General features: G+C 41.5%; 1 protein-coding gene across 3 annotated transcripts in view; it reads left to right on the top strand.

The window, feature by feature from the left end:
* The window catches only part of Agbl1 (ATP/GTP binding protein like 1), a 958,008-nt gene that overhangs the window by 158,244 nt on the left and 783,953 nt on the right, over positions 1-15,811 (top strand). For all 3 annotated transcript variants that reach the window (XM_023710175.1, XM_023710176.1, XM_023710177.1), the window contains exon 6: positions 7,177-7,214. In XM_023710175.1, the coding sequence (XP_023565943.1) occupies positions 7,177-7,214 (38 nt within the window). The remainder of the gene's footprint in view (positions 1-7,176; positions 7,215-15,811) is intronic.

Raw genomic sequence — 15,811 nt, forward strand, 5'->3', positions numbered from 1 at the left:
TTTACATCCTGTTTCTATACATTTGTCCACCGCAGGTAGCTCATGTAAGTGGAAAGAGTCACACAATGTATGTCTTTGTGAATGACAACATTTTGGTGTGTTCCTTGCGCTAGAGCCAGAAGATGCTAAGCTTTGGAACAATACAGGGGCCCTGTTACATCTCAACCAAACAGACCCGATTAGAGTCAGGCTCATTTTGGCTCTGCCTTTAGCTACAGCAAAATCAGATACATTTTTTATTTATTCACTGAACTGCAAAACATCTCCTGGGTACCTGTGTGGTCTTGTTCATTGATTCTGGATAGCATATCTTTCCCTTTGTGCTCTCAGATATTTCAAGAATGGGTAGTATCATACATATATACAACTAACGTGTGACACAGTCTACTCTAGTCATCCAGCAAACAATCTGGTGAACTTTACTTTACATATATATGCCTAATTACATACTTTACTCATACATTTGTATATATCCTAGTGGAGGATTATAGTCACTCATTCATTCATATTTAATTTTATGAATAATTTAAGGAAGTTCAAAAGTAATGTTTATCTTAAGTGTTAATTTGAAAGTCACACCTCCAAGCAGAGACTCTCCTGTTTGTGAAAGCTTACTGAAATTCCAGTCTGCTTGTTCTTTCCCAGACCTTAGTGTTTTCTCTTGGTGCTGGAGATTCTCATAAGCTTTGGCCTGAGTTCCTCTCCCAGGGTGTTGCCTGTGGATTTGGAAGCAATTTGAAAACAGTTCCTACTTTACAGAGTTGCTGCCTATGGCAAGCCAGGAAGGTGTGGGGTGTTGGCCTTGATGGCAGGGTTCTGTTGTTGGTCCCCACCCATTCTCATTCATATTCTCTCTTCTCTTCCTCTCTCTTCCTCTCCTCCTCCTCTTCCTCCTCCTCCTCCTCCAGCCTGAGGTCTGGGCTTTTGTTTCTCTTACAGCAATTTCTCTGATTGATGGTGGCTCCCACAAGCTGTGTTTGACAGCATCTGGATAGAGTTGGGCATGTGTATGTGTTTCCTTTGCTTTTCCCTTCCAGAGAGAAATGGACCAATTCCACGCTGGGCACAGGATCCGGTGTAACCTTTCTACCGTATGTTCCTGGTTTTTCTTTCCTTTCACCATGCAGGCGCTATTTCAGTTTCCACTTCGGCTTTTTCTTCTCTCCATTGAAAATGGTGATTCAGAAAATTCATGTGTCATCCATTTCCCTTGGCTACCTGGCTCTGTGTGTGTGTGTGTGTGTGTGTGTGTGTGTGTGCGTGTGTGCACACATGCGTGCTCATGAGTGTGTATGTGCTTATGCGTGTGATTTTATCCATCCTTCTATTTCTCTCTCAAGTCAGACAGGAGGCTGGAACTGGACCAGACGCTATTCTGTGCATCTGTGCTCAGGGGCAACATGTCCAAGCCCCGTAAAGTCCGCCTTCTTTGTCACCTGCTATTTAGCTTCTTTCTTTTTTCCTTTTCACTTTCTATATCTGTTGCAATGTCCTTGCCTCCCGCAGACCACTCTAGGGAGTCTCAAGCAAGGATTAACTCCTAGGCCATTTTCTTCTGTATTTTGAAAACTCCCTGAAGCAGTTCTCTGGCTCCAGCGCTCAATGTGGTCTGCATAGCTGGAGTCAAGTATATGATTTGGCTGCAAACAGGAGCCACACAGGATCCGTCTTTGATACTTTTAAGAATTATTTTTTATTTATTATGTGGTATAGGGTTTCACTACACAGCTCAGACTCATAGCCTCTCCAGCTCTGGGCTTACAGGCATGTACCACCACAGCTGGTTTCATTGGATAGGACAGTGCGGGTACCAGTGCATCATGTGGCACTGGGGATTGTACCCAGGTCCTTGTGCTTGACAGGCAGGCACTTAGACTGCTAAACTATCTCCCCAGCCCAGTCTTGATACTTTTTAATGTGGTTAACTTATGAGCTAATGTTACTTTTCACAGTAATCTGTCATAAAGTCCTGTAAACACTACATGGAAAATATACCCATAATCTTATAAAAATTACTCTAGCTAGATACATAGTAGTTTTAAGGGAATCTCAAGCAGACAGTAGTGCCTCAGCACTTATTGATTAGGTGAAAAATTGATGAGATGACAGGTGACTTTTGGGTGATTTCTATTTATTCTACTTCTTGTTTTTGTTTTGTATGTTTTAGGGAAGGGTCTACAGCATGTTCGGGGTCTCACTACTAGATTGGACTCATAGTGATCCGCCTGTTTACAGCCTCCCAAGAGCTGGGATTACAGGCACATGCCACCACGTCCAGTCTCAATTGTTGTCTCAGTGTGCCCCAGGGGTGGGCCAGCATGGCAGGCCCAGAGATCAAATCCCTGGCCCCTGCACCTGCTTGCAGGCACTTTAACCTGCTGAGCTATTTGGCCAGCCCTCTAGTTTTTATTATAGGAATGTTTGGTTTCTTTCTTTTTTTTTTTTTTTCAAATTCATTACCAAGAACTCTGTGTGTGTGTGTGTGTGTGTGTGTGTGTGTGTGTGTGTGTGTGTTTCATTATTAAGAATGGGTTTAAAAATACATTTTGGAACTGGTCCTTGCAACATATAAGACCATAGCTGATTTTTTGTGTATGCATTTTTTGTTATTGCTATATCACACATCTTGTTTATTTTTTCTAATAATTTTTAACTGATTCTTTGAAGGCTTTTTCTCTCTCTGAAGTCATGCCATCTGAAAATAGTTTTAGTGCTTTTCTAATCTGTATGTCATATATGTATGAATGCATTATTCATGTTTAAATGTCCTGGTTCGAACCTCCAGTATTATGTTAATCACAGGTGGTAGAATCGTGTCTTCATCTTGCTCCTGATCTTAGAGGAAGAACACTCTATCTTTCTTCATGAAGCACAATAGTAGATGTAGGTCTTCTGTAACTACTGTTTAGAAAGTATCCTTTTACTCCAACTTGCAAAAGATTCTTTAATAAAAGTGTGACAGATTCTGTCATTTTTCTGAACTTGAGTTGTTCATGTGAGGTTTTAAAAAGTTATTTGTTCAGTTATTATGGTGGGTTATTACATCGGTTGTCCTTTAGATGCCAAGCCAACCTTGCATTCCTGGACTGAATTCCTCTTGATCATTGCATATAATCCTCTGCATGTGGCCTGTGTCTAGTTTCTTTCACATCTCCACATCACTTCTTACTGATTTCTGGCTTCTATTCTTGTCCTCTTAGTCTTTTTTTTATCATCAACAGTTTCATAGTCAGAGAATTCTTTATATATGTTAGAATATTTCTCACAATTGTATAGTAAATCCTTCACTTGGCATGAAGAAAAGTGTGACAAAGCTTACAAGGTTCTGCTTGAATGACCCCTGTGACTCTCCATCTGAGGTTCTACTTTTGTGCTTGTCCTCTCACCTTCATGGCATGGGCATCCCTGTTCAAATTGGTATTCTTTGGCTAGGTCAGGCCAACTGTCAATGTACAGTGTCTGTAATGAAAGTCTTCTTAGCTCAGCATGTACTTCTTCCTGATGCCCACATTGTCCTTCCCTCATCTTCTGCACATTTTTTCTTAGATATTGTTTTCTCAGTGCATCATTCTCTAACTAACCTTTAAGAACTTGCACACTTTCTCCACACAGCTCATCTCCTTAGCTCATTATTTTCTTTTTGTCATAACATTTACCACAGTTCAAAATACTAATCTATAGTGTATTGCTTAAAAAGTACTATTGTCCATTAAGTATTTTATTCACCCCCAATTTCCCAAATAATTATCTCTTTGAATGTAAGAATATTTGGTCATCAGATTGCCTTAGCAGGTAGTCAATGCTTAATATTTAGCTAATTAACGAATCATATATGTACACTTATTAGACAATACCCCAAGTTTTGGAAAAGGTTCAGCAAATATTTGAGGGTGACCTGTGCTCAGATATCAATTAGTGGTGGGAACCAAATAGTGCAAAAAATGTGTTTCTTGTTTTTCTAGAACTTTCATATTATAGAAAGAGACAGATATTCACACACAGACTGAGTGAATAATTATGAACTGTATTGTGCAAAGAGGAAAAGAGAAAACTAAAAGGAGACATATAACTGACAGAGGATTAGGGGACAAGGAAGTCTTTCCTGAAGAAACAACACCTATGTTAAGATGGAAAGGCTGGGGTATGAGGTAAACAAGGAAGGGTTCCCAGAGCACTTGAAGCTGCTACATTAGTAAGGACTAAGGATAAATGAAGGGAACATGTTCCAGGGCTTGGCAGAAGATAGAGGGGCAGAAGGTCAGGGAGTAAAAGAGAGCAGTTTGAAGTGAGGCTAGAAAGGGGAACAGCTGACAGAATTGAAATGATCTATATGGGTCTGTGCTTCAGATTTGGATTTTTATCCAAGAGTAAGAATGGCTGTGGGGGTAGAAATGCAAAGCTATGTTCATCTGGTGTTCTTCCTAGATCATCATCCCAGTTGCAGCCTGAGTACAGTTTAAAAGGGACCTTGAATTGCTAAGGATGGATTTGTTATGTGGCTAGGGGTGCAGTTAGGTGAGAGATATTTGGGTGTCTTCCATTTCTTTTTACTTTGCTGTAATTTTTAAATACCTGAAATGATTTTGTAGTTAATATATATGTCTTGGGACCATGGAGATAGCTCAGTAGAATAAGAGCTTGCCTGGCAAGCATAAGGGCCTGATTTCAATCCCTGGTTCTGCCAAGAAAAAAAAATGTATTTCTTATACAAGAAATTAAATGTGCATTTATACAAAGGACTAGTAACTCTAGAAATCACATTTTTAAAAAATGAAGTAATGCTTAGGTGATGATAACAGTGATCACAGGAAATAGGGACCTTAAGAACGGCCTGGGGCCTGCGAGATAGCTCAGAGGTCTAAGTGCCTGCGTAGGCAAGTGCAGGGACTAGGTTCCATCCCAAGCACCAAATAATATGCTGGCCCTGCCCGGAGGTACCCTGAGCTGCCCACCAACACTGAATGTAGTGGTGTGTGCCTGTAATCCCAGCACTGGGGAGGCTGAAAACAGGAGGATCATTACAAGTCTGAGCTGCATAGTGAGACCCAGTACCAAATACATGAAAAACAAAAACAAACAAACAAACAAACAAACAAAATGCTCTGAAGTTAAAAAGAGAGTGTTTGTGTGGAAGGTGATATCAAGGTAGTAGGGTAAGTAAGGTGGAAGATCCATACTCTGGAAAAGTGGTAGCTCCATTCTCTGGGAAGGATCGCTAGTTTATTTATTTATTTATTTTTTTTTTCAGGAGAAGGTCAGAATTCTGCAGTGGATAACTAATACTGGTGACCATTGGTATATCTAGGACAACTGGGCCATAAAACACTTGTATTTTTTTTATATGTATTTGGTACAGGGTCTCACTGCGCAGCTCGGACACATAGTAATCATCCTGTTTTCAGCCTCCCCTGTGCTGGGATTACAGGTGTGTGCCACTACGCCTGCCTGGACCTTGTGTATAGCTCAGCTCACCCTGAGGGTGGGGCTGGCACAGCAGATGGTGCTGGGGATCAAACTGGGGTCCCTGCGCTTGCCTAAGCTTGCCTAAGCAGGCACTTTAGCCCACTGAGCTATCTTGTTGGCCTCAAAATATTGAAGTCTTGTGAGCTAGCGCAGTCATTTTGTTTTACCAGTGTACCTAGGGATAGGAACCCAGTTTTCCCTAGGGACTTCTACAGAAAGGTAAATGATAGCCCTGTAGATTTTCACTTACAAGGAAACCAACAGAAATGAGTGTGCTCCCTCCCTTAGTCCCTGTTATGTCCTTTGTGATGCCACTAGTGCTTTGTTTCAGGGAATGGGGTAGGTTTTTAATTTCATTTTGCTTTATCTCACTCTCCCCACAATCTGTTGGTGGGATCTTATATGGACTTTCTAGAGAAAGAAATAACGAGATTCAGAGAGACCAAGTAAGTGTGAACCGAAGACCACAAAAGAGGATGCTCCAAGTTTCCAACCTAAGCCTTCTTCTTCCTAACTTGGTAGCTCTAACTTGACTTTCATAGACCTCTGTGACTTGTTGCTAATACAGCTCTCTGTTAATGTCCCTAGCTGCCTCCCTTGTAGGTCTATGTCATTTATTATGGATTGGTTAGTGAACTGGTATCTCATCTGCCAGTTCCCTAATTTATGGAGGTAGGAACTCCTACAAATTGGAAATGCTAGGTCACTAACCATTTCAGACCTGACCTATGATCCAAGACTAGGGTAGGGAGGTGCCTTGCTTGGAGAACCTTCATTCTTCTCTGCTTTCATAGTTATTCTCTGTCTACCCTTTGTGGTGAAATTAACTTGACTGTTCTATTTTTTCCCAAAACACTGATTTTCTTTATATTTCCACTCCAAGATATTGCATAGCAAGACAGTAAGAGTGCTATCCACTAATGCCATCAGGGTGCCTCCTTCATTACCTCATCCAATCTGAATCACCTCAGAAAGACCCAACCTCTTCACATGATTAACTTATGAATTTCAGAATGCAGTTTCAAACACATGGACTTTCATGAGACACCTTCAAGTCATAGCAGTAGGTTTTTGTGTGTCGTTCCCATGTTTAGGAAGCAAAGGATCATTTGGAGGTGGGTCAGAAGATATTTTCCTTCTCACTTTCCTGTTTTTGCTACAAATTATGAAATTCCTTCCTGGGGAAAAAGAATGCCTTTGGAAGAAAATCTCCTATATAACCACTGTCAGGAAATAGTCTCTCTCTTCTGTGTTGCATGTTTTCCAGAGTGTTCCAGGGGAATGCATGTTGCAAGAGCTTGCATTGCTCTGCTGCATTCTCTGAACTTCTAAGCCCCACTGCCTCTGAACACACCCTCCAGAGTCCTCCCCTAGGTACGAATCAAGAAACTGACAAGAGCTCTTTCTGGCAAATATGAGCAATATACAAACAAATCCCAATGTGGTGGAAGGGGGGAGGCAAAAAGGGAGGTGCAAAGATTTCCATCAGCAGAGTGGGCCTTTGAGGCCCATTTGCAGGATGGACACATCACTCTCTGCAGTGTCTGCATATCTGCCTCTTAAATGGCCAGGGTTGGGATCAATAGAACGCCTGCTACCTGGTTAATAATGAGCCTGTTAGGTGCCACAGATGAGCACCCTGGCTGCAGGATCCATGGGCTGCCAAGAAAAGACCACTGAACATTGACTTTTTACTTTTCTCTCTTTCCCCAGGGCAGCCACTGAAGTTTTGGCAGTATTGCTGAAATCCAGTAAGCATCTCTTTTGAAGAGTGGTATTCCTTTCCCCTGTGATCTTAGTGAAAAATACTCTGTTGTCTTCATGACTTGTTTCTTTCCTGGAACTGTGGGATGAGATGGAGAATATTATGGTTGTGTCACATACATGACTGCAAGGAGGGTGAATACCTCTGTGTGCGGACACCTCCATGCACAAAGGCAGCAAAACAATGGACTGTAAAGGGAGAAAGTTGTCTTCTGTGAGATTAGGAACACTCCAGCTCCTGCTAATTAGGCAGCAGACCTTAAAAAATTGTTAGAATAGACTCCAGGAAAAGAAAAGGTTATGGCTGGGTAAGTAGCAGATTTTTGCATTTGATTCCCAACTCAGCTCATATATTTTTGGGCTGGTGGAGAGCTGGGAATTGCTAGGACAATGTAGATGTCGATAGCAAATTTGTATCAAAAAGTTGGCTTTTTCCTCATTACTAGAGTGACTGCAAAAGAATAGCTTTGGGGGTCAGAGCAATTGTGAAGATTTGTTGGATAGACCTGCCCTAATTACGGTGGGGATCAATTTCACCTATACAGTACAAAAAAAAAAAGGCATGATGCATTTGGGAGTGAAAATGTGTTATCTTTTCCTTATTTTACACTGGTAGCCCTGCCTGGCTGAGTTCCAACAACAAAGAAAGCCAGGCCCTGCCCTCTGGTGGGCTGGGACTTTTTGGGGATTTTATAGGCAGGAAATACAGAATTGGAACTGTAGGTTTTTAATAGGGCAGGACTGGTCACATGACTTTGGGGAACAGATGGATCCAATGGGAAACAGGAATGTTGAGTCTAAGATGTCCTGTAGGTGAAGCCCCAGGAAGTTAATTGTAGGCATCCATGAACAAGTGAGGAGGTTATATGGGACAGGTTGAAAACATAAAAGTAAAATAAAAGGGGATTTTTCTGATTTATTTCCCTGTTATTTGCATCTAGAAGAAATCTTTGTCTACACTATGTTTGCTTAAATCGTGTTTTTTTGTTTAAGGTTGAATAGAGAACTAGGGTTGTCTGGGACCCCTGGGTCACTTAGGAACCCTGGGTAAGGACCATCTGTAGTTTGATAGAATGTAGGTGCTGGGATACAAGCCATGTTAAGCAGCTAAGGATATAAGGGCCTCTTAGTAAAATGAAAAAATGGACAGTGGGCCAGGGAGGGGGTTTCAACCATGGTCTCCATGGCTAAGGAGTTTTTGTTTTTTAATTTAAAGAATGTGTTTTTAGTGAATGTGTTTTGGCCATAATTGTCTTTTGTGTTGAAAGCCCACCCTTGTCTAATTACCTGTAATATTTGCAACTAAGAGCTGCTTGCATTTTTGAAGACCTATCTCTAACTGTGCTTAGGGGCCACTGGACATAGTTTTCATCTCAATTGATTCAAGATGAGAAGGGTCCATGAGAGAGGACACTACAGTCATGGACCATCCTAAGAAGGCAGTCTAATAGGTTTCAGGTAGATGCTTTGTTGTTTACCAGCTATGAGTTCTTTTTCAAGGTTGATCCAGTGGACCCCAGTAGAAAGAATTTAGTGTATTTATCATTGGTTTTCTATGCATGGTTACTTGGAGTTTGACAGCCTCTGGGCAAGAATAAATAAATTTTGAGAAATTAGAACATGTGTAATCAAAGCATGAACCCTAGAATGGAAGAACAGGCTTGAGAAATAGTCAAGTCCAGAGATTCTTATGGGGGTTGACTAGTGATTGCAACCCACTTTTTTTTTTTTTTTTGGTTGTTGTTCTATCTAGTTTATTAATATGATCTTGTTTTAGACATCTTTTGATTATACTTTTCTGCTTGATGTTCAAATTCAAGTTAAATTGAGACCTATATTAATAAGTATTAACCTTGACTGTTATCTATCAGTCAAGGTCAGTTAAATCTCCTTGGGATTTATGTTGGGACCAGGCATAGTGCCCCTTTGGTCTCCTGTCAGTGTCAGCCATCTGGATGAGTCATGGCCATTGCTTAGCCAAGTTGCTTTCTGTGAACACTTGGGAGACTTTTTTCCAGGTAACTCTCCTTATGCACACTATAAATTGTTGATCTCTTTTTTCCATGGCCCATAATCCCCTTAGGGGCTGTGTAACTTACCAGAGTTGTGGGATGTTGCTGAAAAGGCTCTCTCAGGTCCTGGGTCCCATTGACCTTGGAGAGCTGGGCCCAAAATACTGGGTGTCCTCTTCCCATATCTGTCTCTTTAGTTTTGGCCTCTATACTTTAGTAGTTGAACATCTAAAACAGAAGGTTAATAGCATTACATTGTAATGGGAGCAATGAGCTTAATTATTAAAAGTTTTATCTGAATGTCAAGCACCTTGAAATATAAAGTATAGGCAGAGAACTATTATTTTTTTATCAACCACAGATATTCTAGTAGTTAAATCTCCATAGAATGTTAAGAGACAACAGTTATATAGTTTTAGAGATTAAAAGTCATATATAATATTTTGGCATGACATTCATGATGCCATTTTTATAACATACTTAAATTTCTATTTTGACACAGACTAGCCCTTTTAGTCAATCATCGCTATTTAGTAAATAAGAATTTCTTACCTAATTTGTTGTCCTTTAATGGGATGTCATTGAAGTATGTGACCTTGTCTAGACTGTTTAATGTCTAGGCTTCCCTAAGTATAGTGACACATATATAGCATACATATATAATTTTTTTTGGCAAAAATATTGTTGGCTGGTGACTTTATGTTGGCTTAGCATGAACCTCTCATCACAAGTAGCTGGAGGATGAGAAAGGAAGATGTCTAAATCCGGAAGAAAATGTTTATCATCCTAAACAATGTCAGTTTTACGTTTTAGAAGACTTAGACATCTGAAGGCATGAGTACATTTAATACACCATAAGAACAGCATTGTCACAGACATGAAAACCTTTATCAGACTGGTGAGATAGCTCAGTGGACTAAGCTCCTGCTTAGGCAAGTGCAGGGACCGGGGTTTGATCCCTGGCACCACATGCAGTGCTGGCGTGGTGGTTCACGCCTGTAATCTCAGTGCCAGGAGGCTGAAAACAAGAGGATCACTGCAAGTCTGAATTGCAGAGGCCCTGTACCAAATACATAAAACAAAACAAAACCTTTATTGATTGGAGTCCCGTTTAAGATTTTTCCCACCCTAAGGGATTTTTTGTTTAATTATCTTAACAATTTTTGGTGATTTATGATACTAGATTGTAACGACACAATATTTTTGAACAATGAAAGACTCTCAAGTCATAATATATAAACAGCAATATGTATTACATTTATAAAACCAATTTTAACGTCATTTTTGCCAGCTGGTAACTTAGGTGGAAGCATATCTTTAATTTTGATGACATTTAACCGTAGGCTAAGTAAAATTATAGATGAGTGCTTCAGAAATCCAAAAATGCAAAAAAAAAATAATTGAGTTGAGTTCAAATAAAACAGCTGTTTATAGACTGGCTACACAAACAAATGAACAAACATATATAAGACAAATCAATTCATGAAATTAGAGTACACTCAGATATATTTTTGGCCAATTTGAATACAGTAATTCTTTTTACAATTTTAGAAGTTTGAAATTATAAAGAGACTACTCAGAATTGTTTGCAGGTCAGTTAGTAGAGATCTCCTACAAGAAGAATTTGGGGGGGGCTGGAGAGATGACTCAGTAGAATAAGTCCTTCCCCGGCAAGTGCAAGGGCCTGAGTTCAATCCCTGGTTCTGAAAAAAAAAAAAAAAGAATTTGGAAGAAACACAAACGCTTACATTTGTGAAAGACAGTTTATCGGATTGAAATGTCTAAATTATTGTTTTAATAGGCATATGTAAAGTGGTGTCTTTTGCAATTGGACACACTGCTAAAGGTAATTTTAATTATCTAGGGGGGTTTCAGCAGGCCAGGCTTGGGCGTAGAAAGGGATTATCTCTGAGAATGGTGGCCATCCTGGAGAGAAGCCATCAAGAGGCTGTCCTCTGGTATTGGGACTGTGTGTGTGTGTGTGTGTGTGTGTGTGTGTGTGTGTTTTAATGTATTTGGTACAGGGAATGCAGGATCTATAGGGTCTTACTACATAGATCAGACTCATACTGATTGTCCTGTTTTCAGCCTCCCAAGCACTGGGATTACAGGCATGTGCTACCATGCCCATTCTCAGTTGCTGTCTCAGCGTGTCCCAGCCGCTATACTTCACTTAAGCAGGCGCTTTAATTGCTGAGCTATCTGGCCAGCCCTTCTTTTTTAAAAAATATCTGTTTTACTTTAAAACTCTTATTAAATTTATAAGATTTTAGAAATGATTTTTGACGATGAACTTATATGTGTCATAAAAAAATCAATCCGTTTGTCCTGTGTTATGAAAAACCAGCCAGCATGCTTTTAAGGGGAGAGGTGAGTTAATATTTAGTTTTGCCTAAGGACTAAAAAGCAGATACACTTAGACTAAAACTTGCATATTTATTTTTTAGAGCCACATGATTAAATCTCGACCAGCTTTTGAATCTAACACAGAGATCAGTGAAGATCAGCTTTATTTTGAAAGGGTCCCGGGGAATGGAAACTTACCATTCTGGAAACTTGGTCCTGAAATTCAGTGACCATGAAGAAGGGGATGCATAAGACCAACCACTGTTGCAAACTATTATTTTTCAGGAGCAGATCAGTGGAGAAGGGACAGAAGAATGACTTCAAATATGGCACACAGGAACTAAATATTAACTATCTCAGGTGAAAAAAGATAATTAAGATCCAAGACCTTTTTTGAGGTGGATCTCTAATCTTTAGCAAAATATGTAACCAGAGACAAACATTACGTTTGACTCCAGCTGTACTACCAAACAAAAAAATGAAGCCAATAACCAAAATATCAGGATGGCTTTTTTTAACCTTTTGGAAGAAAGTGAGAGAAAATGAAAGTGTTTTAGTTATGTTAATATTTAAGCACTAGATGGGCTTTCCCAATTAATAATCTTTTTTTTTTCTCTGTATTTAGGACAGGGTCTACAGGGTCTACAGGGTCTACAGGGTCTACAGGGTCTCATGACGTAGATCAGACTTGTACTGATCCTGCTGTTTTCAAGCCTCCCAAGTGCTGGGATTGCAGGTGTGCGCCATCACACCCAGACTTAATCATAGTCTCACGGGACCTGCACGATAGGCCAGGGTCAAACCCGACTGCTGTGCTCTGCCTAAGCAGGCCAATTAATAATCTTACTGTTCTAGGAGACAGAGGTCCATGTACACTCCTTGGAACTAAAGTCAGTGTTTTACCTCCCAAAAGACATGTTTTGTAAGCATTTGGGAGGCTGAGGTAGGTAGACTTAATATTAAGGATTTTAGTACTTGTTAATTTTGTAAATCTGGAGCTTTAGGATTAGCTCGTATTGCTTCAGTGACTTTTTATTGGTTATATTTTGTTTTTCATCTCTTGATCTCTCTAGTAAACACGGTGAAGCTGAGCGATTTTCTCCTCTTGGTCTCTCCCATGGCTGTGCCTGTAAGCATGTGCCATCATGTCCTGCCTTGCCGAGGGAAGCAGAGAGGGAGCAGCCAGCTTTGTCAGCAGGGGCCTCACTCCTGTTGCTGCCATTATCATCCCATGTTTTTGTGACACGGGCAGGGTGGCAGAGGTGAGCAGGCCCAGGAGAACGAAAAGCCTGTTGTGGCTCTTGATCTGAACCAGCACACAGTGGTGGCTCTTTTTTTATTTTCATTCTGAAACAGAAATCTTGAGGTATTAATGATGAATGAATCTAAAGCAGATTTTATTAAGCTCTATACTGAAAGGATCTTAGAAGAAATGGTTTCTCCTCCGTGGTCAGCTTAGCCACCACAACCACTGTTTTCTAGTCTTGGTGCATAGACAAAGCAGCCTGTTGTCTATGTTGTTGTCTGTCCTGCTCACTCACAGGTTCATTCACCAGCATGCAAAAGTGAAACATTCCAATCCCCTTTCCTTCTGGGTGCCCTTAACTAGCAAGAGTTGATCAATCTCTTCTGCTTCAGCTGAGCAGGACTGACAGACTAACTAGGGTGCCCCAAGAGTCTTGCTGGAATCAGGCATGCAGACAGATAGACTGAGTCCTCCTAACTTTGGCGTCTGATGTGAACCGCTGGAGCGGGGAGCCAGGAATCCTCCAGAACTCCAAGAGAACTTGAGAAATCATGAGGATGAACCTTCCCTTTGGAGCCTGGAGAGGACCTTGCTCCGTCCACAAGGGCCATAAGTGGTAAATGAAGGGGTCAGCGCAGTCAGTCTTCCTGGCCAATGCACCAGATGCTCTGGCAAACAGAAACCCCAAAATGTTGCCCAGGATTTGGAGATGGTGAACAGCTTTATTTTTGTTTTATTTTTTTCATTTTTAAAATGTATTTGGTACAGGGTCTCACTATGCAGCTCGGATTCCTAATGATCCTCCTATTTTCAGCCACTCCTGTGTTGGGATTACAGGTGTGTGCCACCACGCCTGGACTTGGTTTCTGGCTTAGTGTGCCCTGGGGTGGGGGTGGGGGCGCAGCATGGCATGCGGGACCGGGAATGGAACCGTTGTTCCTGAGCTTGCCAAAGCAGGTGCTTAGTCCAGTGAGCTATCTCACCAGCCCAGTGAATAGCTTTATTTTAAACAGGTGATCCTGGCCTGGTTTGCTCCCAACAACAAAGAAAGCCACGCTAAAAATGTGTTATCATAGTGGTTTTAATTTTCCACTCTTTCCATGCCTTCGTCTGTTTTAATTTGGCACCTTGGAAATGAGCCTCTTCAGTTGTGATATTTGTTTCTCTAAAGGAAGCCCAAGGCATGTAGGTAATAGGTAAACTTTAGTAAAATTTGTGAATAAATATAAATATAAACATCCACCAACCATACATCTCACACATGCTTCCCTTTATATGCTGATGACAAAACAAATGAGTCCATTTGATTTATTGGAACTTGATATAATACACAACACTGTGCACAGCTTTATGGCCTGCAAGGAGTGTGCAGGTAGGTGAGTAGGTAAAGAGAGTGAGGAGTGGGAAGTTGTGAAGCACTCGAGGTAGGAGAAGATGGACGGGCATTATTTGTGGGTTCTAGGAGGGGAGTGTTTGTTCCTTATAGTGAGTTGATTTCAAAGCTTTAGTGCCTTGGTTCTCATGATGAATCCTCTCACTGTGTTGCTACCAATCACAATGCCCGGTATTTGGTACAGCAAGGTGAGGAAGTGTTGGATTGCGAGAAATTGGAGGAGAGACAAGCGTCTTGGCAGACCAGCCTGTGAATACCAGGCCTTGGGAAAATAGCTTTCTTCTGAGTCGTCCCAGCCCAGCCTTGGCCGTGGAAAGGTCGCTGTCTCATGGGGAGACAGTCCTGAGAGTTGCATGTGGCCAACTTACCCTTTGTCCTAGTTACTTTTTCTCCCCATTGAGACAAAATACCTGACACCCAGAGTCAGAGGGGGGAAGAAAGTTTTTTTAGCTTACAGTTTGTAGTGGTTTCAGTCCATAACGGCCTGGCTCCAAGGCAAGGTGGCTTGGTATGGGATACTCTGGAGGAGAAACAGTGCATGGTGGCAGAAGATAGCAAAGCAAGCCAGGGTTGGAAAGACAAGCTTACTTCTGTCTCTTTTATCCTACCCAAACTGCTGGGATTAGCCAGTGCCAAATCAATCACTGGACTGCTCCCAGCAATCACCCTCCCGGAATCCAGCAATCACCCAGAACCCTCAATTCTAGCATTGCGCTATGAATTAGTCACAAACTCTAGATTCAGCTACCTTCACAAAGCCCCATCTAAAAGTGCATGAGGCTTTGAAGGAACATCTACACACAAACTGTAACACCCTCCATGCACATACTTTCCCCTGGCTTTAAGCTTACAGAAGAGGGTCCTGATGTAAAAGTACCTAGGCCATGTGAAGCAATTCCATGCCACTTAATTCTATTGCTAAGGCATGATGTGCTGGCCCAGGAGAAAACAGTAGTCAGTGTAGATGTGGGTTGACTCACGTTTCAGCCACTCACCAGGTTTCTAATGTACCGACCATGTTTAGCAAACTGAGCACGTTGTGTGGGGAGCTCAGTGTTGAGTTTGTAGCTTCTGCTCTCCCTGCAGAGTTTAGCTCAGACATGGCCTCCTGTGAAAATCCTTTTCCTGGTTCCCAGGCTGGGCTGACGAGCCTGCTGTACTCTTCCATAGACTTTCCCATCTTAGCCTTGATTGTACTGTGGCGCAGCCACTGTTGCTGGGTTTAGATTGCAAAGTCTGACATTGAGTTGGGAAGGAGCAGCAGTGGCATACCAGGTAGTGGCCACCTTTGTGCTACCAGCCTGTTCCACAGTCCTGCCGGGCAAGTGGGTTCTGGGAACAGACAGCAATGCTCTGGGTAGGCTAGGGTCGCTGTGTGGTTATAGATGTCATGAAGGTTTCTAGTTGCTTTAGAGTGTGTACATGTCATGCAGCATTAAGACCTGACACAGAATGTCTTTCAATTTGGATCCCATGGTGAGTTCAGATCACTTGAACATAAATGCAGAAAGTCAGTTTCTGTTTAATATTCAAAACCTCACCATCTGGCACTGATATCTGCAATGTGTATGCGAGCCTTTAGTTCAC

Source organism: Octodon degus, unplaced genomic scaffold, assembly GCF_000260255.1.
Source record: "Octodon degus isolate 3935 unplaced genomic scaffold, OctDeg1.0 scaffold00002, whole genome shotgun sequence".
Taxonomy (NCBI): Eukaryota; Metazoa; Chordata; class Mammalia; order Rodentia; family Octodontidae; genus Octodon; species Octodon degus.